The sequence below is a fragment of the Lissotriton helveticus genome, chromosome 5_1, assembly GCF_964261635.1.
Source record: "Lissotriton helveticus chromosome 5_1, aLisHel1.1, whole genome shotgun sequence".
NCBI classification, from domain to species: Eukaryota; Metazoa; Chordata; class Amphibia; order Caudata; family Salamandridae; genus Lissotriton; species Lissotriton helveticus.
In genome coordinates this window covers 663,337,922-663,359,256 of record NC_136065.1, presented here as the reverse complement: position 1 = coordinate 663,359,256, position 21,335 = coordinate 663,337,922, and the positions used below count along the sequence as shown (strand labels likewise).

The following is a 21,335-nucleotide window of genomic DNA, read 5'->3' as shown; positions in this document are numbered from 1 at the left end:
ATTTACGGCCACCTACTAGTCCTGCAAGACCCCGTAATTTGGGTAGGGGACTTCAACATTGTACTAAACCCCAAGCTTGACAAATCGCCTAATTCAAGAGCGTGCGTTTTCTCGAGATCCAGGCAAGCGTTGGGGACAATAATGTCTAAGTTAGGTCTGGCAGATTTTTGGAGAGAAAGAGCAGGGAACAAATTAGGTGTCTCCTTTTGGAATTATAAATATAAGCACCTCTCAAGGATAGATTATGCGCTGTTCAGCTACAGCCTTAAAGATCGGCTGGAGGATATAACATACCTTCCTTCTCATCTATCTGACCAGTCTGCTATCGCATTTTGCCTTAAAGTAGGACAGCAATCCGGTCACCCATCCTGGTCTTTTGACCGGACAATACTATTAGAAGAGGATGAAATCACGTTCCTTCAAGTTGAGACCCAATGCTTTCTTGATTCTAATATAGGCTCCACGAGCAGTATCTTTGTGTGGGATGCCTTGAAGGCCTTCTGGAGGGGGTGTATTACCAGCAGAGCCTCCCTCAGATGCAGACTGTATAAAGATAGCACTAATAATTGGAGGCAGAAATAAAAAACCATCACTCAAAATCTAGGCAATCAGGTAGGCGGACATGTGGAACAAGAAAAGCTAACTTCACTGAAAAACCAGCTCGAACTTATCTTACAAAATAGAACAGCTAAGAGATGGGAGGCAAGTAAACTTTCCCACTTCGAGTTTGGAGAAGCAGCCGGTAAGATCTTAGCGTGGAAGATCAGAACCGACCAATCTCGCAAATATATTAGAGAGATTAAGGTAGAGGGCGAAGTTACCTCCAGAGTTTCTAACTCTGCCTTTGGGGAAGCATTCCATGACTTCTTTCATAAGATTTACAAGGAAGATATTAGGGAAGATCAAGAAGGGATAAATGCCTGGCTCAATACTATGTCCTTGCCCAAACTTTCATCGGATAACAGTATGGGATTGGAGTCAGAGATTTCGGAGGCTGAGGTTAGAAATGTTATTTGTCATCTAAAGAGGGGGAAGGCTGCGGGCCCTGATGGCCTACCAGGGGAGCTCTGCCGCGTCCTTTGCGGAGTCATTACCCCACTTTTAGTAACCATTTTTAATGACATTCTGCTGGAGGGTAGGGATCCCCCAAAGTCATGGAGTGACGCGACTATAGTAGTAATACCCAAACCTGGGAAAGATCAGACAGAGTGCGGGTCTTACCGCCCAATATCACTCCTTAATATAGACTATAAAATCTTCGCTACCATCTTGTCAAATAGACTGGGAGGAGTGATTGGCTCTATCATACACCAAGATCAGAAAGGTTTCATTAAGGGGCGCCAACTTGCAGAATTAAGCACGACCTAGTGGGAGCTATAGACATAGCTTCGACTTTCTCTCTTCCCTTGGCTACCCTTACACTAGACACAACCAAAGCTTTTGATAGGGTCAATTGGGCCTATCTGGCGGTGGTTATGGACAAATTCAACTTAGGGGGGAGATTCCGTCGAACGATAGCCCTTCTATACAAATCACCAACTGCAAGACTACTAGTTAACAACTCTTTGACAGCGGCCTTTGATATAACAAGAGGCAAGAGGCAAGGCTGCCCGCTTTCCCCCCTCCTATTTAACCTCTACATTGAGCCCTTTGCTCAAGCCCTAAGAGAGGCGAATAATATCCCGTCCTTCAGATTCGGTGAGTGGGAAAGGCGGGTTGCGCTATATGCGGATGACATTCTTATCATGACATCCGACCCAGACCTTGCATTTCCCACAGTCATAAAGAAAGCTGAGGAATTTGGTAAAATCTCCGGGTATGAAGTAAATGCCAACAAAACTGACATCAGGGTTTGGAACACCACCACTTCACATCTAGCCGTGAACACCTCCATGAGATACCTTGGGGTTAGAATCATTAAGGAGACGGGTAAAATCGCAGATTTTAACTTAGATCGGGTTTCAAAGGAATGTCATAAACTACTAAAATCTTGGGCTCATCTTCCCTTATCTGTTTTGGGGAGGACAAATTTAATAAAAATGTCCATCCTCCCGAAATACACATTTCTTTTTAACTCTATCCCTCTGTCATTTGACACTAAAATCTTAGACAAATGTCAGCGCGACATTAATTCATTTATATGGAACTACAAGACTACAAGAGTGGCATGGAAGAAGTTGAGGCGAAGAAGGGAGAAGGGAGGGCTGGCTCTACCTGACCTGCAATATTACGTATGGGCCTTCCAACTCTCATTCTCTAGAATGCTCTTAAAAACTCCTATAGATCCATCCCGCGGGGTTATGTTCAGGGCCATGCTAGAAGGAGCCGATCTACCAGCGGACGGCTTTCTCTTCAAGTTTGGGGACTACAAATTATTTAAGAAGGTGAAATTAAAATGTCTACAATCTTTGGCCAAGAGTTGGTCAATAATTCGGAAAAAAATAGGGATAAGCTACTTTTCAAATCAGGCACCTATGTGGGACTCACCAGGCACTCCAGTATGTCTTAAGGATAGTTTAGCGAAACCTCTTAGGGAGGCCGGGATAGTGATCTGGGGAGACTTGCTCTCAGGGGGTCCAATGATTTCCTGGGACAAGCTGTTGGAGAAAGTTGGGCTAAGCCTCTCAAGGTTTAAATATTTGCAACTGAATAGCTGGGCCCAAGCACAAAGTAGGAAGGGGGACCCCCTTGGTAAAATTAAGAACTTCGAACAGCAGCTGGTGAAAAAACCACGGGGTGGCAAGGAGATTTCGACTTGGTATTGGATGCTTTTGGAGGAGATAGACGGGGACTTTAAACTTCCTGATGAGCTATGGGCAGGAGAGATTGGGACCCAATGTGAGCAGCTGTGGATTGATTTGTTTAACCTTCTTTATAATACAGTGAAACCAGCCTGGTTAAGGCGAAATCATCTCTTCACGCTGCATCAAGCTTACCTGTCTCCTCTAAAGTTATCCAAGTACCAGACGGACAAAAAATGCAATAAACGCGGCCTGCCTGAAGCTTCAGATGTTCATATGTTTAAAGACTGTCCAGCTATTGCGAGCTTCTGGGAGGAAATAAAAGCCTCCCTTAATTCCATCCTTAAAACATCATTGAACATTACACTCCCTTTAATTGTGTTTGGTATTGACGATAAAATCCCTGGTCAAGCAAGATCTTTCCTTTTTTATGCTATCCTTTTGGCAAGGAGACAAATTTGTATGTTTTCGGTAGATTCAGCGGCCCCAACACATGCTGGTTGGCTAACATCCCTTTACCATGTCTCCAGGGTGGACTTGGCCAGATCATGCCACAAACAAAAAGTAGCCTTTTGGGAATTGTTGGTACAGTGGAGTTAGGATTTCCGTTTTTTTTTGTTGTTTTTTTTCCCCGGGTCCTATGATTATGCCTTACTGCTCCACAGACCTCTGGTTTGGGTTCCCCTCGAGAAAAAATTGTGGTCTAATAGGTGGGAAAAAAACACCTTAATGGAGTCATCTAGCTAGCCCTGTAAAAAGTCGGAAAATTCTTCTGCCACTAAGATACTTTTATCTTGCAGTAAATGGATCCAAGGGTGTACCCCCATGCAGGCAAGAAAAGGTGGCTGGGGTTCCCCACACTTACAGGCTAAGGCAAATGAGGACAAAAAACATAAAAAAATGGAAAAAAAATGCACGAAGCTGGGCAGGGGATGCCCCGGCTCCCGGAAACCAGGGTGAGGCGTGGAGTCATCCCAGAATCAGGCACCAAAGACAGAGCCTTAGAGCGACAACGCTCAGTTTCCTGCGTCGCGCCGGCCGACCGATGGGGAGAAGGCGAAGAGCGCCAGTACTTCTTCGCCTTCTTCTTGTGCTTCGACCTACATGATGAGTGCGAGGCTTTGACGAGGTGCAATAGCTTGGTGACCGGTCTCGAGACCTTCCCCTCAAGCGAGACCGCGAGCTACATGAAGCCCACTGCCAGGCTTCCAAAAGCTTTCGGGACCACTCCAGCAAAGACTTCCGATTCATGGCCGGACAGTCGGAGTACGACTTCTGGTCATGGTTGCGCTCCAGGCACCAGTGGCACACGAAGGTACGGATCTGTGACGAACATCAGCTTGTGATAGGAGTCACAAGCCTTAAATCCGGTCCATCGATGGGACATCCCTCGCGCACCAGGACTACGGGGCAAGCTCTCCGCGGATCTGCTCTAGGCTGGTGTGGAAAAAGAAAGAACTGACATCAGCGTACAGGGGCGGCGTCTAAGTAGGCACCGCAGTGTCATTCCAGCGACCACGACGACAGACGCAGAGTCGACCAACGCCACCTACCGACTTGCAGTGGTGTTGCTGAAGAAAAGTTCTCTGGATCAAGTCTGGCGCCTGGGGGTAATTCTAAGGTAAGGAATCTATAACTAATAGTCTCTTTCAGATACAGCTATACAACTTTAGGTAAGAATGGTCGCATGGTCCTCAGTACCAATTTGTCAGGAGAAAGTGGTGTTTTAAGGAGAATGCAGACACATTGTCTGCAGTTCGCTAACATGGAACGGGGTAATAGCAATCAGAAAAATTGTCTTAACAATTAAAATCCACAGAGAACAGTAGTACATCTACTCCAACGATGTGCATGTGAGAAATGGGGGACCAAGTTACGGTCTCATAGAGGCAAAATAAAAGGCTTTACAGAAAATGTGTGTTAAGCCTTTCAGAAAGCACAACACAACAGGTGACTTGAAGTGGGAAGGCTAGCTTGTTAAACATATAGAGGTGAAGGGACGACTAGTAACATTTAACTATGCCCAGTGTTAGACCTGCCAGCCTTAGGGTGGTCTTCCCTCAAACTTTTTGCTCAACCTTTTTTTCCGAGCTAGTTTGTATTGGCCTTAGGACGCTGTCAACTTTACCTCTGCTAACCAGTGCTAAAGTAAATGTGCTCACTCCCTAAAACATGGTAATACTGGCTTACAAACAATCGGCTCATTTAATTGACCTGTAAATCCCTAGTAAAGTGGTAATACATATACCTATGACCTGTAAATGAAATGCTACAAGTGGGCCTGCAGCACTTCATGTGCCACCCACTTAAGTATCCCTTTAAACATGTCTCAGGCCTGTCATTGCAGCGTATGTATGATGTTTTAAACTGTCATTTTGATTTTAAATTGCCATTTTGGCCTAAAAAAATCAACCTTTTGCTAGACCTAAACCTTCTGTTTTAATACATATAAGTCATGCCTACGGTAGGCCGTAAACAGCCCAAAGGGCAGGGTTTGATCTATTTAAAAAGTTGGACATGTACTTTTAACTTTTACATGTCCTGGTAATGAAAAACTCTTCAATTCGTTTTTTACTACGGAAATCCTACTTCTCCCATAGCATAACATTGAGTAACCCTATTATATTTAATAGGAGATCACTTTCAATCAGAAGCAGGCAGGAATGTCGAGTTTTGTGATTAAAGAATTGTAATTTAAAACTCTCTTTAATGGTGGAGTTGAATTTTAAGTCACAATTCTGATAATACCACTTTTAGCAAGTTGGCATTTTCTTGCTGTAACCATTTAGTGCCTGTATCCTGGGTCACATGACTAGGTGTAGCTAGAAATTGGTCTGTGTGTACTGCTGCCAGACAGTGAACCAAAGGGGGAATACGTGTTGGCAGCATGGGCCATCTCTGACTTGATGGGCAGAGCTGCCACCTACCACACTTGCGCATCATAAAGCCTCTACGACAGCCCACTCACAAAGGGTTTGACACTAGTCTGCTGTATCCCCAGACAAGCTAGGGCCAGGGTAGGGACGCAGGAAATTCCAAATACCTTTGAGGTGGAAACCTTCAGAACTTTCTCCTACTTTAAAGCTAGCACCATGTATAAATATTGGACCCACAGACCCAACTCTTCTGTGCACCTCTTTACCTGTGGAAGACTCAGAAGGGCTGCTGTGTTGCACTGCTGCAAGAAAGACTGATACTCTGCTGCCTGAGTGAGAAGGACTGGACCTGCATATTAAACCCATGACAAGCAGAGTGATTTTAAGGGCTATTTGACTGGCCTCTTGATCAGAGCCGTAGGGACAGAAAAGGCTTCCGACCTTGAACCCAGCACATTGACTCTCTCTGCTGTATGTCTTGCCTCCCCCACCCCCAAGTGGTGCCACCCTAGTCCTGCACCCTTGGAATTGGGCCTGAAGGTGCTCTGCCAGTCTAGAAGTGGTCTTTTGGCCAGAACTGATGCAGCGAGACAAATCTCCGCGGAGCTCCGCATAGGAACAGCCTCTGCGTGACCCATCCCCGAAGCACCGCAGCCTCTATCAACGGCATCCTCGACGACTAGCATTTCCACCCGCAGCTCTTCGGAACTGCCACTGCACGATGCATCCTCAATGTGGGATCTCGTAACGCTCTGCAACCAGGATTTTAGGTACTTTGGTCAGCGGACCTAGCTTGGTCCCTGTATCCATCCAACATTCCATCACAGTCGGCCTGAACTTGTGATTTTGTCCCAGTCCAACGCAGCCATATAACCACAGTTGGCACTTTATGCTTTTAGTCACTATTTCCAATTAAATATATAAAATTGCACGTCTCCGGGTATAACCAATTGGATTTTTGTCATTTTGGTGTCAAATAATTTATTAAAATGTACTCTATTTTTCTGAATTGGAACAGGATTTTTATTACTGTTTAAGTGATACATAAATACTTTACACTTCGCCTCTAAGTTAAGCTGTACAGCTTTTGTGCTAAGCTACAAGAGTTTTTTTTTTCCTTTTCTTTTTCTTTTGTTTATTGAGTTTTTGAGATGTAAAAAGGCACAGTACAAACAGGGCAATAAAGCAAGCACAACCATAGAACACAGTGAAGTTTCCAGCGTTACAAAGACGGTTAGGGTGAATAAATGTGGAGAAAAAAACGGTAATGTGCAATCAGTGATTAGACAATTAGAATTGTGCCATGAATTGGGCATAGGCGCTATGGGGTCCGGATCAGAGAGGACGACCCAGAGCCGGCCTGGGCAGCCAGTTAGGTTCTGAAAGGGCTTCAAATGTCCTTGGGACGAGATCTGGTGGGCATTAACGCCAAGTATTCCCGGAGGTGCTCTAGGCAATAAGCAACCTCAGTAACCCAGTCAGATAGTTGTGGGCAGCCCTTACAGACCCAGTGGACGGTGACTATTCTCTTGGCAAGGAGTAACAGCATTTCCGTCAGCTGGCGGACACCTGCTGGGACATGTTTGACAAACCCCAGTAGGACTACGAGTGGAGTACAAGGTATATAGCCTGCTATTACTGGGTCTATACAATCTAGTATGGCTGATCAATTTGTAGAAATTGCAGGGCAAGACCAAGCAAGATGTATAAAGTCAGTGTCAGCAGCCTGCAATGCACACAAGGTGCCTCTGGTACCAGACCCATTTGTTGCAGAGCAGCCAGGGAGCGGTATATGCTGTGGAGAAATTTTACATGGATGAGTTTCAATCTGTAATTTGGGGACAACAGTCTGGTTAAGGAGCAGTAATATCTTCATTTATCCTCCATCTTGTCCTCTCCCAGGTCTGCCTGCCACTTTGACAAAGTCATCAGCTAAAGCACAGGGACCCTGTCTTGCACAGTAGAGTACGAAGCAGGTGATAAGCCTCCTACGGGAGGGAGTAGTGAGCTCACAATCTAGGGCATGTAGAGTAGTGGGCGAAGGAGCCATGCCCAGCTCTGCACCTCATGGGTGTCTAGGGGAGGTGCAAACCACTGTGCGCAGAGGACAGCCCTCAATAAAGTCGGTCTATATCTCAGTATGTGGAAAGTGTTGGACAGAGTGTACCCAATAGTGAGTGATGTGTGCCTGAGGACAATAGTAGTATAACTGAATGTCAGGGGTGCATACACTCCCTTGCTCAAAAGACAGTGTCATCATCTACCAAGGCAAAAGCAGCTGCTGCCCACCAGCCCACACCAGCTGTATTAAGAGGGAATAAATGTGCCTAAAGAACACCACTGTGTGTGGTATCAGAATGTTCACAAACAGGTAGAGCAATTTTGGAAGAACACTATTTTGGCAATGGTGACATTCCCGGTAAGAGACAAAGGCAATCTCGGACATAATTCTTTCTCCAGATCTGAGACTCATCCCTATTAATGACGATCCGTAAGTAATGGACACTGTCAGTGGAACATTTAAGAGGATATTTAGTGGAAAAAGGCTCACTGCACTCAGTAAGTGGAAATAACGTTGACTTCCATCAAATGATCGCTATTCCCGTGAGGAACGCATAAAGGATGAACTCGTTCAGTAGTGGTGCAAGATTTGTGGCAGTGTTCCTTGCATAGATGGTGACATCGTCTGTATACAGGGACACCAATAGCCATCGCGAATTGCAGCAGAGACCTTCGATCAGTATGGTACTGCCATAGGCGTAAAGGATTGGGGAGGGCAGCCCTTTCTAGTTCCTCCATTTATGGGTATGGACTCAGAGAATCTCCTGCTAATGCGCAGTCTGTAAAGTATAGAGTAGCTTAATCCACCCAAGGAAGCCATGGCTAAAGCCCATGTGCCAAAGAAGAGGGAATAGATACAATCACTCAAGAAAATGAAATGCCTTGGTTACGTCAAGGAAGGAAGCAACCGCCAGGAGCTGTGAGCTCAAGGTCTGGATTAGAGCAAAAAGAGTGAGAAGATTATGGCGTGTCGAATGGCCAGGGACAAACCCCGATTGTTCCGGTCTCATGATCACAAGGAGGAGGTGCAGGATATGGGCCGCAATCATTTTGGAAAATATTTTGTTGTACAGATTGATCACAGAAAGCGACCAATAAGAATCGCAGCTATTTGCTGGTTTGTCAGGTTTAAGGAGCATGACTAAGAAGACTCCAGCACTGCGGGTGGTAGGTAGCCAGTCTACCTGGCTTCCTTGTGCATAGCAAGGAGATGAAGGGCCAGTAACTCAGCATATTCCTTGTAGAAGCGGACTGTAAGGCCATCTGGGCTGGAGAACTTGCCTCCAGACATGCTACTGATGGCCTGAACTTAATCTCCAGGGGTGAAGGGGGCACCAAGGTAAAGCTGGCGATTATTGTCAAGCCAAAACAACTGTATGAAATCAAAGTATTCAGTAAGTTTATCTGACGACACTTCCCAGAAGGTTAGTTTTGTGAATGTTTGTGGTTCACCCTGACAAGGATTGCGGATATTGCTCGAGAAGGACTGACACCTACCTCATTCAACAACCCAATTTCTCATAAGCATCAACATGAATATATCAAAAACAGGTTGGGCCTGATGTTCTGACATAAAACTACATTTGGCAACCTATGGCGCTGCAAAGAGAAAGGCCTATTGCCAGCAGCCCCTGCTGCTCCTCCCTTGTGGCCACCCTGGCTCCTATACACATCTGAAGGTCAATTTGCGCAATCAAACTTTGTACACATATGTATGACAGTGAAACAGACATTAATATTTACTCCCTTCTCTAGCATGACATGAAAAGACTACATGGAGCATACCTGCCACATTAGTCATGTAACCTTTCTTACAATTACCTAAAATATCAGATGACCAGTGCGAAAGAACCATTTAGGTAAGATCAAGTAATCTCTAATTTGATGCCTCCATATGCACCTGCAGATAAATTGTTTAACTCAGTTTTTATACTCCATGAAGTTATGGTGTGGCATGACCTGCTTCATCAAATTTATATTTGTATAGTAAAGTGAATGTATTCAAATTCTTCACCATTCCCAGAGCCATTCAAAAATCAGTTGTTACAGTTTATTACTAATCACCTGCATATTTGCTTCTGTTGGAGCCCCAGGAGGTGCCTGGGTGCGATCCTGTGAGGAATTCTGCGTGTGGAGACCTTGTCTATCAAAATGGACACTCATAACAGGTGCAGTGATCGGAACAGGAGGAACATATACTTCTGGAAGCTAAAGCAGAGAGAAAACAGACACATTATACCTTTTTATGTCATTATTACAAGTGAATCGCTCTTTGTGAATATTCCAAGGCGCGAGGATGCCCAACAAATAGTAACCCAAGCATTCTTGTTTGCCATCTAACTTAACATTTCCTGCATGCTAAGGAAAATCAATTGGTAACTATGATTGTTTTAGGTTCAGGTAGCATTTTTATACACTCTAATCTATTATGCCTGACCTAAACAAGTTACATTTACCAGCAAAGCAGCAACACCGTACTAAACATTTGAATCAAACCTTTTATTTCATCGGCTAATTTGTTTGGAGGATCCATAAGCTTGAATGTCACAAGTGTCTTCTAACTTCAATGGTTCCTCACTAAAATCATTGCATGTGAGGTTAAAGCATCTCCTGGATAAGCATCCAGCAAGTGTAAAATATGTTTAACTCCTCCTCCACAAGGTATACACTTTAGCAGGACTTTTATTTTAGCACCTGCTGCGCATTTTCTTGTTTTGCTTTAAAGGGTTAAGTCTGATAGGTGATGAGCACTTAAGGCCAGTATCTAATGCTGTTTTTCCTTTACTGCAGGTCTTTTACGTTGGATCACTGCCAACACATTGAGGGTGCTCAGGCAGGTACAATAATTCTAGGTCATTACAGAGTCGTGCTGCTGGAGTTCTTACACTGCACTAACTCGCTTTCCCTTTTTAAAGCTTTGTCGCCTCAAAATTAGAGGTTGTGCAGTTTCAACTGGATCGCTGACCTAGGCTGGTATTTTGCCTTTTAGACATATTCTGGGGGAGACCGATCTCAATTCCAGTTTGTCAAAGGCAGTGTTGCTGAGGAAATGTGGTGCATACATTCGCTGAGCACACAAATGGAGTTGAGGAATATTTGGCTGTTGTGTTAAAATAGTTAATCAAAGCTGCTGTATTCATCCAAGAGATACGTGACCTATACAGCGCGGTAGCAGATTTGAGGTCTCCAATCTCTGATAACAAAGGAGAATGATTGTGGGGTCCTCCTTTATATAATGGAGGGTCTGCTACAATGGCCCTCTGATGTGGCTTTGATTGGGTGCCTATTTTCACGTTCTGGCAGCTCCTCGTAATCAATGCTTCTTAGAATTTGCACTATCCATGGGCAATACAAATTCAAAGTGCTGCCCTTTGGGTTGAGGTCAATCCTCATGGTCTTCCTCCCAAGATTCTGGTTTTGTGTGTGGTCTTTCTCCATGCTATGTTTAATTTGCTGCACTCTTATCTGGATGACTGGCTGGGCTATACCCCACCACCTCAAAAACACAACCTCTGGTATGCTCCTTTCAGGGTTTTGGATGGATCAGAGGAAATCCAATCAGATTCCATGTAGGCCTGGGCGGTAAATTCCATTCCGCTAGCGCAATTGGGGTAATTTAGCGTTCTGCGGAGAACGCAATATTGCCCAAAATTCTGCGTTCCACGACTTCGCGAAGTTTTTTGCTTGTTCGCGTTCTCAAAATGCGTGTTCGCGAGATATATCCCCCGAGCACGCAAACAGCAATTGCAAACAGGAAAAAAGCATAGCGAACAAGTAATTCCGCGTGTTCGCGGAATTTCTGCATGTTCGTGGAGATTTTTTACAGTTTCGCGGAGCTTTGCGTTACACGATTACGCAAATTCCGCCCACCCTTAATTCCATGTCAACAGAGAGAGCAGATAGGTGCGTTATTAAAAACCTTAGTAGGATGTGTACTTTCGTTGTCCCGATAAATGAAGTTGATGGACCTGCTTAGCCAGGATTAGAAGCATCTGTGGTTGAGATACGAGGAATACATGGTGGCTTGCTTGATTGTGGTGGATTTGACCAGGGTGCACATGAGCCCCCAGGCCAGCTTGTCTTGTGTTGTTAGAACCTAGAAACCCTGGAATGCAATATATTCTTGCTAGTTCCCTCCTGTGTCAGATTTTGGTTCAGTGAATGTTGTGTTAAACCTAGTGCCAGGAGATCAAAGGGTGGCTTCATTTATTTATTTTTTGCACTTTCCATGAAACATGCAACTCAAAAACGAAAAATCCCCAAATCGTACTTTTCTTTTGTGTGCCCCAATTTGCCTCATAAGGTAAGAACCCAGGCAAAGAATCAATATGTAATTTAAGATTCCCTCTTTCTGGTCCAGAAGACTAAGTTACTTACGTTCGGTAATGCCTTATCTGGTAGAGACAGGATGTAGCTGCGGATTCCTTACCTTTGAATTATCCGCAGGCGCAAGGCTGACTCGGGAAAGCTTTCTACAGCAGTACTTCTGCGTGAGGGTACAAGGCATCGAGCGATTCTGTAGCGACGTTTTCCACCAGATGTGACGTTGAAAGAGTCCATAGAAATTCTACCCGGATGTCAGTTTCTTCCGTGACTATTTTTGGCGCTAAACTTAATGAAAGGTATGAGGGTGCTCAGAAAGAGATAGGGTAGACAAAAGGATAAACCACTTTGCAGATCAGGGAGGATGGGTGAGTCGGTAAGGAATCTGCTGCTAGATCCTGTCTCTACCAGATAAGGCATTATATAAGGCAAGTAACATTCATCTGACAGAGACATCTAGCAGCAGAACAATCGGGGAATGACACCCATGGCAGAAGACTAGAGAGGTGTTGGAAATAACACTTTGTATAATCATAATACTACATAGCTAGACCAATAGTAACCGGATCATGTGTGGACGGGGATCAAGGCCAAGGACAATAGCTAATACCACTGAGCCAAAGCTCCTTGCCTGTACACTGCCAGAGAATTCTGTGGAACGCAAACACACGTCAATGAAGTACAATATTTGTAAAACTGTACTCCAAGGCAATCTGTAGAATCCAGACCTGCGCAGGTAACATATTTGGCTGGATCCTGTCCCTCATGAACAACATAAGCCAACTAGTAGCTCACCAGTTTCCTGTAAGTAGCTTTCTATTGTGCAGCACAGCATACTTAATTAGAAGCTTTTGCTTGGTTGAATTATTATTGAATGTATTCCAAAACTGGGAAGTGTTCATTTGGGACAAAAATGTGTGTATTTTCTGGACACTGCTGGTAATCCTGCATATGGTGGCTACTAACGTAATCCTGGCTGAAGTGGTCACTATTACAACTCTCATAATATGAGTAGCTCAGGTAGATTTTCATTGAACATAAGTAGCTCTCACTGGGTTAAGTGAGCAGAACCCTCTAGTAGCACTCCTTCCTTGTTAACATTGTTTCTTTATTAGTCTTTTCAAAGTTTTGCTGTGCTTTTGCTGTGCTTCTCCCTGTGGTTAGGTGGGCACATCCAATAATCCTACATTGGAACGCTCTGCTGAATACTGTCACGAGGGGCAAGGCACAAAGGATTCCTCCATGGTTATGCCACGTTCGCCAACATCTTCTTTAATTATAAATGAATATGTACAAAATATTGTATTGCTTAAATTACTGTTTTCTTTATATTTTTTGCTTTCCATATGTTAATCTCCTTCACATTGTTGTTGCTACCCTAAGCATTTCAAAGCTATGTGGCTTTTCATCAAGGGTCTCTACATAGAAATGAATGTAATGCAACAATATAGTGCTATACATGAGAATATTGTAAAATGTACCCAAATTCACAGTTCACTTAGTTGTACCATCACTGTTAAACTAACGTCCTATATCAACCAATAATTTCCCTATAACAACTTTCATAATATGAGAAGCTCGGGTAGATTTTCATTGAGCATAAGTAGCTCTCATTACAGAAAAAGTTGGAGACCCCTGGTCTAAGTCAAAGAGGCCCTAATGTCTTCCAGGATTGTCAGCCAGATCTTGCTGGCCATAATCCACAGAGCATGTGTAAAACGGCCCAGCAATCAAGTAATATGTATGTATTGCGATTCTAGACTGGCAGAAATAAAAACATGCTTGTCAAAAGCCTCAATCCTCTTGTTTCCAAATGAATTAGGTTCCACCTTGCTGGTTGAGGCCTGCACGCCAAGGTTCTCTGGAGTGAAGAACCAAAATGATAACGGAGTCTCTGTTAGTTGGTTGACACGGAAGAGGCACTGTCAGGTTCATAGCATGAAGCGTGACATTGGTTGTGCCCGAGCTGAAGACGGTTTGAGCAGTCGTGGCTGCTACCAATATGCAATGGCGGGGTGGCAGGCTAGCAGCGGCGGCAGGGTGGGTGGATTTGAATAATAAAAAAAAATAACATCTGATCCTGCAGACGCCTCATGCTTCGGCGCGGAAACTAGTCCTCTTCCGGCACCATTGGTCCCATCATCAGTATAGCAGGACCAGTGTGGATCTCAGGGATGGAGTAGAAGTCTGAACTGGAATGGGTATAGGCCCATTGATGGGTACCAAGGGAATCAACAGCAGTAATCAGACCCCCTGGGACCCTGCAGCTCCATGGACTTCAAGGCACACCAAAAGAAGCTAAAAGCACCCAAGAAAATTTGCAGCGTGGCCTCCTTGAGGACAGCAATCAGCTGCATGGTCAACGACAGCTCGAGAAATTGGGAAGCATCAGGAGCAGCTGAGCTATCGGATCCATGGCTAGAAGACATCGAAGGGGTCCGAACAACGCCCTTACACTTTCTCTTAGGATTCAGAGTGGCGTGATGGAATAGAGTCCCATTTCGATTTCTTGCACTTGTACTTTGACTTATCAGAGGACGTTGAGCACAAAGTTGAATAGTCGAGGGAACAGCTCCATGGCTAGGAGCAGATCGGAATTGGATTGGAAGTGGGACTTACACAAAGGACGTTACTCCTTGTGTTCTCAGATATTACATATGTGCCTCCCAGTCTCAGATCACCTTCAGGTGTATGAAGATGCACTTATCAAGCAACTTGTCGTGGCCATAAGCCCAGACACCAAAGAAGCATCTTGTGTCAGTCTGGAACTGGCATCGGCTTCCTGCCCTTGTGGAAAGGCTTAAAATATGTTGTTTTGGGTGGGGACATTCTTCCCTAGAACACTAGGTGAAATTGTTTTAAAGTCATTATAAACCCAATAAAGTTGGGAGTGCAACTTTGGATTCTCATCGGAAGGTGGGAAAGAGAGAAGCTGACATCAACGCGTAAGGGTGATGCTTATATGGGGCTTCGCTCCGTCCCTTCCGGAGTTACGTGTGGTTAGCACAGAGCCACCTAATGTTATGCAGGAGAACAGCTATGTAGAGTTTTCTGGATCCAGTCTGGTGCCTGGGTAGCATTCAAAGGGGAGGAATCTGCAGTTAGAAGTATCGATCAGAAACTGCACAATAAATTGAGGATTGCAGTACACCATTCAGAAAAAGATGTTCTAGTGGAATGCTATAATCAAACTCTTAACTAGATGCTATGAAAAGCTAAGGATACAGATCAGATAAATTCAGTATAAGTTCTTCACTTAGTCTTATTCACAGTAAGTACTAGCCAAGCTTCATCGGGTTCAGCCCATATGAGCTTCTCTTCAGTTGACAACCTAGAACAAATCTAGATACAGTGCTACGTGGTTGTACAGAGCTAAAAGATAATTAAACTCAATTAACTCAATATGTGTTTGCCCCAAAAGACGGTTCACAGACAACTTGAAAGGGTATAACAACTGCACTTCAAAATGACCAAGTAACCCAAGAGCTTTATTATAACAGAGGTTCTGGCCTCTAAGTGTTTAAGTCCAGCAATAACGTTCATTCTGCTGCATTGGAAAATAGGATAAGTTACTTACCTGTAATCCTAGTTCTCTTCCAGGGGTATCCTCATCAAAGTCATAAGCACTGAATATTCCCGCCCATGTGCGGGACCCCGGAAACAATATAAAAATATATATGTAAAAAACACATATATCTCGCTCCACATATATGTACGTACATATATTATTTTTCTCACACCAATGCAGCTCCAAAACTGAGGCTAAAACAATGTAAACACATGTACATGTACTGCAATTAGTAAGGAAACAAAAAACACATTAGGTCAAATATCCCTTGAACTTTGTGTTTTAATGAGTAAAACCACTCATAAATCCTGAAAATTGCTTATAAATAGACATTGTTAGCCCTCAGGCTGCATTGCAAAACAACAGCATAGAAAATGAAACCATTTTCAACAAAAACTGGCACCGTGCCTTTAAGGCAGCCATGACCCCAGGCTTCCCATCATGCCTCAGGGGTGACGGTTAGGTCAGTTGTTCTTTGCATAACCCTGAAGACAGGGCTCAACCATAAGATTGTAACAGTACCGAATCTCATTTACCTGGGGAGGCGGCTGGGTTGCTTATGACTTTGATGAGGATACCCCTGGAAGAGAACTAGGATTACAGGTAAGTAACTTATCCTTCTCTTCCAGGGGATCCTCATCAATAGTCATAAGCAACGAATAGAATAGCAAGCCCATCAACCACCTGCAGGTAAATGAGAAGTACATGACCCAACCATATTATAACAGCCAATAACTCAGCTGTTAAACAGATTCCTCAGGGAGGCCTGGCCCACCTGGGTATCTACTCTCGTGTCAGAATCTAGACAGTAATGTCTGGTAAATGTATGGACAGACCTCCAGGTCGCCGCTTGACAAATCTGAGACATGGGCACATTATGCAGGTAAGCCGCCGTGGCAGCTCTACCTCTAGTGGAATGCGCTTTAGGGGTAAACCCCAGAGGTTGTTGCACCAATTGGTAAGCAAGTTTGATACACGAAACGATCCATCTGGAAATGGAACGTTTCGATGCTGCATGACCAGTTCTGATCGATCCATAGTTAATAAATAACTGATCAGAATGCCGAATAGACTTGGACCTGTCCAGATAGAACTTTAAAATCCTTTTCAGGTCCAAAGCTTGGCTTGGCAGTTCGGGCTGGACTGTTCCCATGAGGCACAGGGTCAGACTGATTTGCATATGGCCATGTCTGAACTGGGTTGGCGGAGTGAGCTAAAGAACGGTGATGGATTAAACCCAGATCAGTTGACTGGGGGGTGAGTGTTTGTATTGTCAACGCTGCGTCCATCACCAACCTTTGGTTTTTCTTTGTTCGCCCTAAATTGGCAGGGTATGCTCAGACGTGAGTCCCTTGCTCACTTTGCCACTGGAGTCAAGCAAGCCCGGCTGAAGACGGCTGTAATGCCAGAAACCGGTCCTGGAAAGCTTGATTCCGGTCCAGGGAACACATGGCTTGGCAGTTCGGGCTGGACTGTTCCCATGAGGCACAGGGTCAGACTGATTTGCATATGGCCATGTCTGAACTGGGGTGGCGGAGTGAGCTAAAGAACGGTGATGGATTAAACCCAGATCAGTTGACTGGGGGTGAGTGTTTGTATTGTCAACGCTCCGTCCATCACCAACCTTTGGTTTTTCTTTGTTCGCCCTAAGTTGGCAGGGTATGCTCAGACGTGAGTCCCTTGCTCACTTTGCCACTGGAGTCAAGCAAGCCCGGAAGAAGACGGCTGTAATGCCAGAAACCGGTCCTGGGAAGCTTGATTCCGGTCCAGGGAAGACATGGCTTGGCAGTTCGGGCTGGACTGTTCCCATGAGGCACAGGGTCAGACTGATTTGCATATGGCCATGTCTGAACTGGGGTGGCGGAGTGAGCTAAAGAACGGTGATGGATTAAACCCAGATCAGTTGACTGGGGGTGAGTGTTTGTATTGTCAACGCTCCGTCCATCACCAACCTTTGGTTTTTCTTTGTTCGCCCTAAGTTGGCAGGGTATGCTCAGACGTGAGTCCCTTGCTCACTTTGCCACTGGAGTCAAGCAAGCCCGGCTGAAGACGGCTGTAATGCCAGAAACCGGTCCTGGGAAGCTTGATTCCGGTCCAGGGAAGACATGGCTTGGCAGTTCGGGCTGGACTGTTCCCATGAGGCACAGGGTCAGACTGATTTGCATATGGCCATGTCTGAACTGGGGTGGCGGAGTGAGCTAAAGAACGGTGATGGATTAAACCCAGATCAGTTGACTGGGGGTGAGTGTTTGTATTGTCAACGCTCCGTCCATCACCAACCTTTGGTTTTTCTTTGTTCGCCCTAAGTTGGCAGGGTATGCTCAGACGTGAGTCCCTTGCTCACTTTGCCACTGGAGTCAAGCAAGCCCGGCTGAAGACGGCTGTAATGCCAGAAACCGGTCCTGGGAAGCTTGATTCCGGTCCAGGGAAGACATGGCTTGGGAGTTCGGGCTGGACTGTTCCCATGAGGCACAGGGTCAGACTGATTTGCATATGGCCATGTCTGAACTGGGGTGGCGGAGTGAGCTAAAGAACGGTGATGGATTAAACCCAGATCAGTTGACTGGGGGTGATTGTTTGTATTGTCAACGCTCCGTCCATCACCAACCTTTGGTTTTTCTTTGTTCGCCCTAAGTTGGCAGGGTATGCTCAGACGTGAGTCCCTTGCTCACTTTGCCACTGGAGTCAAGCAAGCCCGGCTGAAGACGGCTGTAATGCCAGAAACCGGTCCTGGGAAGCTTGATTCCGGTCCAGGGAAGACATGGCTTGGCAGTTCGGGCTGGACTGTTCCCATGAGGCACAGGGTCAGACTGATTTGCATATGGACATGTTTGAACTGGGGTGGCGGAGTGAACTAAAGAACGGTGATGGATTAAACCCAGATCAGTTGACTGGGGGTGAGTGTTTGTATTGTCAACGCTCCGTCCATCACCAACCTTTGGTTTTTCTTTGTTCGCCCTAAGTTGGCAGGGTATGCTCAGACGTGAGTCCCTTGCTCACTTTGCCACTGGAGTCAAGCAAGCCTGGCTGAAGACGGCTGTAATGCCAGAAACCGGTCCTGGGAAGCTTGATTCCGGTCCAGGGAAGACATGGCTTGGCAGTTCGGGCTGGACTGTTCCCATGAGGCACAGGGTCAGACTGATTTGCATATGGCCATGTCTGAACTGGGGTGGCAGAGTGAGCTAAAGAACGGTGATGGATTAAACCCAGATCAGTTGACTGGGGGTGAGTGTTTGTATTGTCAACGCTCCGTCCATCACCAACCTTTGGTTTTTCTTTGTTCGCCCTAAGTTGGCAGGGTATGCTCAGACAAGAGTCCCTTGCTCACCTTGCCACTGGAGTCAAGCAAGCCCGGCTGAAGACGGCTGTAATGCCAGAAACCAGTCCTGGGAAGCTTGATTCCGGTCCAGGGAAGACATGGCTTGTCAGTTCGGGCTGGACTGTTCCCATGAGGGACAGGGTCAGACTGATTTGCATATGGCCATGTCTGAACTGGGGTGGCAGAGTGAGCTAAAGAACGGTGATAGATTAAACCCAGATCAGTTGACTGGGGGTGAGTGTTTGTATTGTCAACGCTCCGTCCATCACCAACCTTTGGTTTTTCTTTGTTCGCCCTAAGTTGGCAGGGTATGCTCAGACGTGAGTCCCTTGCTCACTTTGCCACTGGAGTCAAGCAAGCCCGGCTGAAGACGGCTGTAATGCCAGAAACCGGTCCTGGGAAGCTTGATTCCGGTCCAGGGAAGACATGGCTTGGCAGTTCGGGCTGGACTGTTCCCATGAGGCACAGTGTCAGACTGATTTGCATATGGCCATGTCTGAACTGGGGTGGCGGAGTGAGCTAAAGAACGGTGATGGATTAAACCCAGATCAGTTGAATGGGGGTGAGTGTTTGTATTGTCAACGCTCCGTCCATCACCAACCTTTGGTTTTTCTTTGTTCGCCCTAAGTTGGCAGGGTATGCTCAGACGTGAGTCCCTTGCTCACTTTGCCACTGGAGTCAAGCAAGCCCGGCTGAAGACGGCTGTAATGCCAGAAGCCAGTCCTGGGAAGCTTGATTCCGGTCCAGGGAAGACATGGCTTGGCAGTTCGGGCTGGACTGTTCCCATGAGGCACAGGGTCAGACTGATTTGCATATGGCCATGTCTGAACTGGGGTGGCAGAGTGAGCTAAAGAACGGTGATGGATTAAACCCAGATCAGTTGACTGGGGGTGAGTGTTTGTATTGTCAACGCTCCGTCCATCACCAACCTTTGGTTTTTCTTTGTTCGCCTTAAGTTGGCAGGGTATGCTCAGACGTGAGTCCCTTGCTCACTTTGCCACTGGAGTCAAGCAAGCCCTGCTGAAGACGGCTGTAATGCCAGAAACCGGTCCTGGGAAGCTTGATTCCGGTCCAGGGAAGACATGGCTTGGCAGTTCGGGCTGGACTGTTCCCATGAGGCACAGGGTCAGACTGATTTGCATATGGCCATGTCTGAACTGGGGTGGCAGAGTGAGCTAAAGAACGGTGATGGATTAAACCCATTTCAGTTGACTGGGGGTGAGTGTTTGTATTGTCAACGCTCCGTCCATCACCAACCTTTGGTTTTTCTTTGTTCGCCCTAAGTTGGCAGGGTATGCTCAGACGTGAGTCCCTTGCTCACTTTGCCACTGGAGTCAAGCAAGCCCGGCTGAAGACGGCTGTAATGCCAGAAACCGGTCCTGGGAAGCTTGATTCCGGTCCAGGGAAGACATGGCTTGGCAGTTCGGGCTGGACTGTTCCCATGAGGCACAGGGTCAGACTGATTTGCATATGGCCATGTCTGAACTGGGGTGGCGGAGTGAGCTAAAGAACGGTGATGGATTAAACCCAGATCAGTTGACTGGGGGTGAGTGTTTGTATTGTCAACGCTCCGTCCATCACCAACCTTTGGTTTTTCTTTGTTCGCCCTAAGTTGGCAGGGTATGCTCAGATGTGAGTCCCTTGCTCACTTTGCCACTGGAGTCAAGCAAGCCCGGCTGAAGACGGCTGTAATGCCAGAAACCGGTCCTGGGAAGCTTGATTCCGGTCCAGGGAAGACATGGCTTGGCAGTTCGGGCTGGACTGTTCCCATGAGGCACAGGGTCAGACTGATTTGCATATGGCCATGTCTGAACTGGGGTGGCGGAGTGAGCTAAAGAACGGTGATGGATTAAACCCAGATCAGTTGACTGGGGGTGAGTGTTTGTATTGTCAACGCTCCGTCCATCACCAACCTTTGGTTTTTCCAAAGAGTGTAAAGCCCTCTCAGCTGGAGTAGAGGGATTGGGAAAAAAAGTGGGCAGAGAGATCGACTGATTGACATGAAAATCGGACACCACTTTCGGCAGGAAAGAAGGGTGCGTTCTCAGCACTACTCTATTCAAATGAAACACTGTATATGGTTCCTTGGTACATAGAGCCTGAATCTCGCTCACCCTACGGGCTGACGTAATCGCTACCAAAAAAGCCGCTTTCCAGAAAATATGCTGTAAAGTAGCTTTATGAATGGGCTCAAAAGGAGGGCCCATCAACTTTGATAGTACTAGGTTCAGCTCCCAGGGGGGAGAAGGAGGACGTACAGGAGGGTACACCTTTTTTCAGACCCTGCAGGAAATCTTTTACCGCTGGCAACTGGAAAAAAGAGGTTTGTGAAGGTGATCGCCTATAAGCAGTTATAGAGGCTAAATGCACCTTAATGGAATTAAACTTCAACCCTGCTTTAGCCAGGTACAACAAGTAGGGAAGAACTGCTTCTTCCTGACCCTTCA

The 21,335-nt window shown here is 45.9% G+C and overlaps 1 protein-coding gene across 2 annotated transcripts in view; it reads right to left on the bottom strand.

Moving 5' to 3' along the window:
- Nucleotides 1–21,335, bottom strand: part of SEC31B (SEC31 homolog B, COPII component) — a 1,031,933-nt gene that overhangs the window by 155,532 nt on the left and 855,066 nt on the right. For both annotated transcript variants that reach the window (XM_078643061.1, XM_078643062.1), the window contains exon 23: nt 9,743–9,886. In XM_078643061.1, the coding sequence (XP_078499187.1) occupies nt 9,743–9,886 (144 nt within the window). The remainder of the gene's footprint in view (nt 1–9,742; nt 9,887–21,335) is intronic.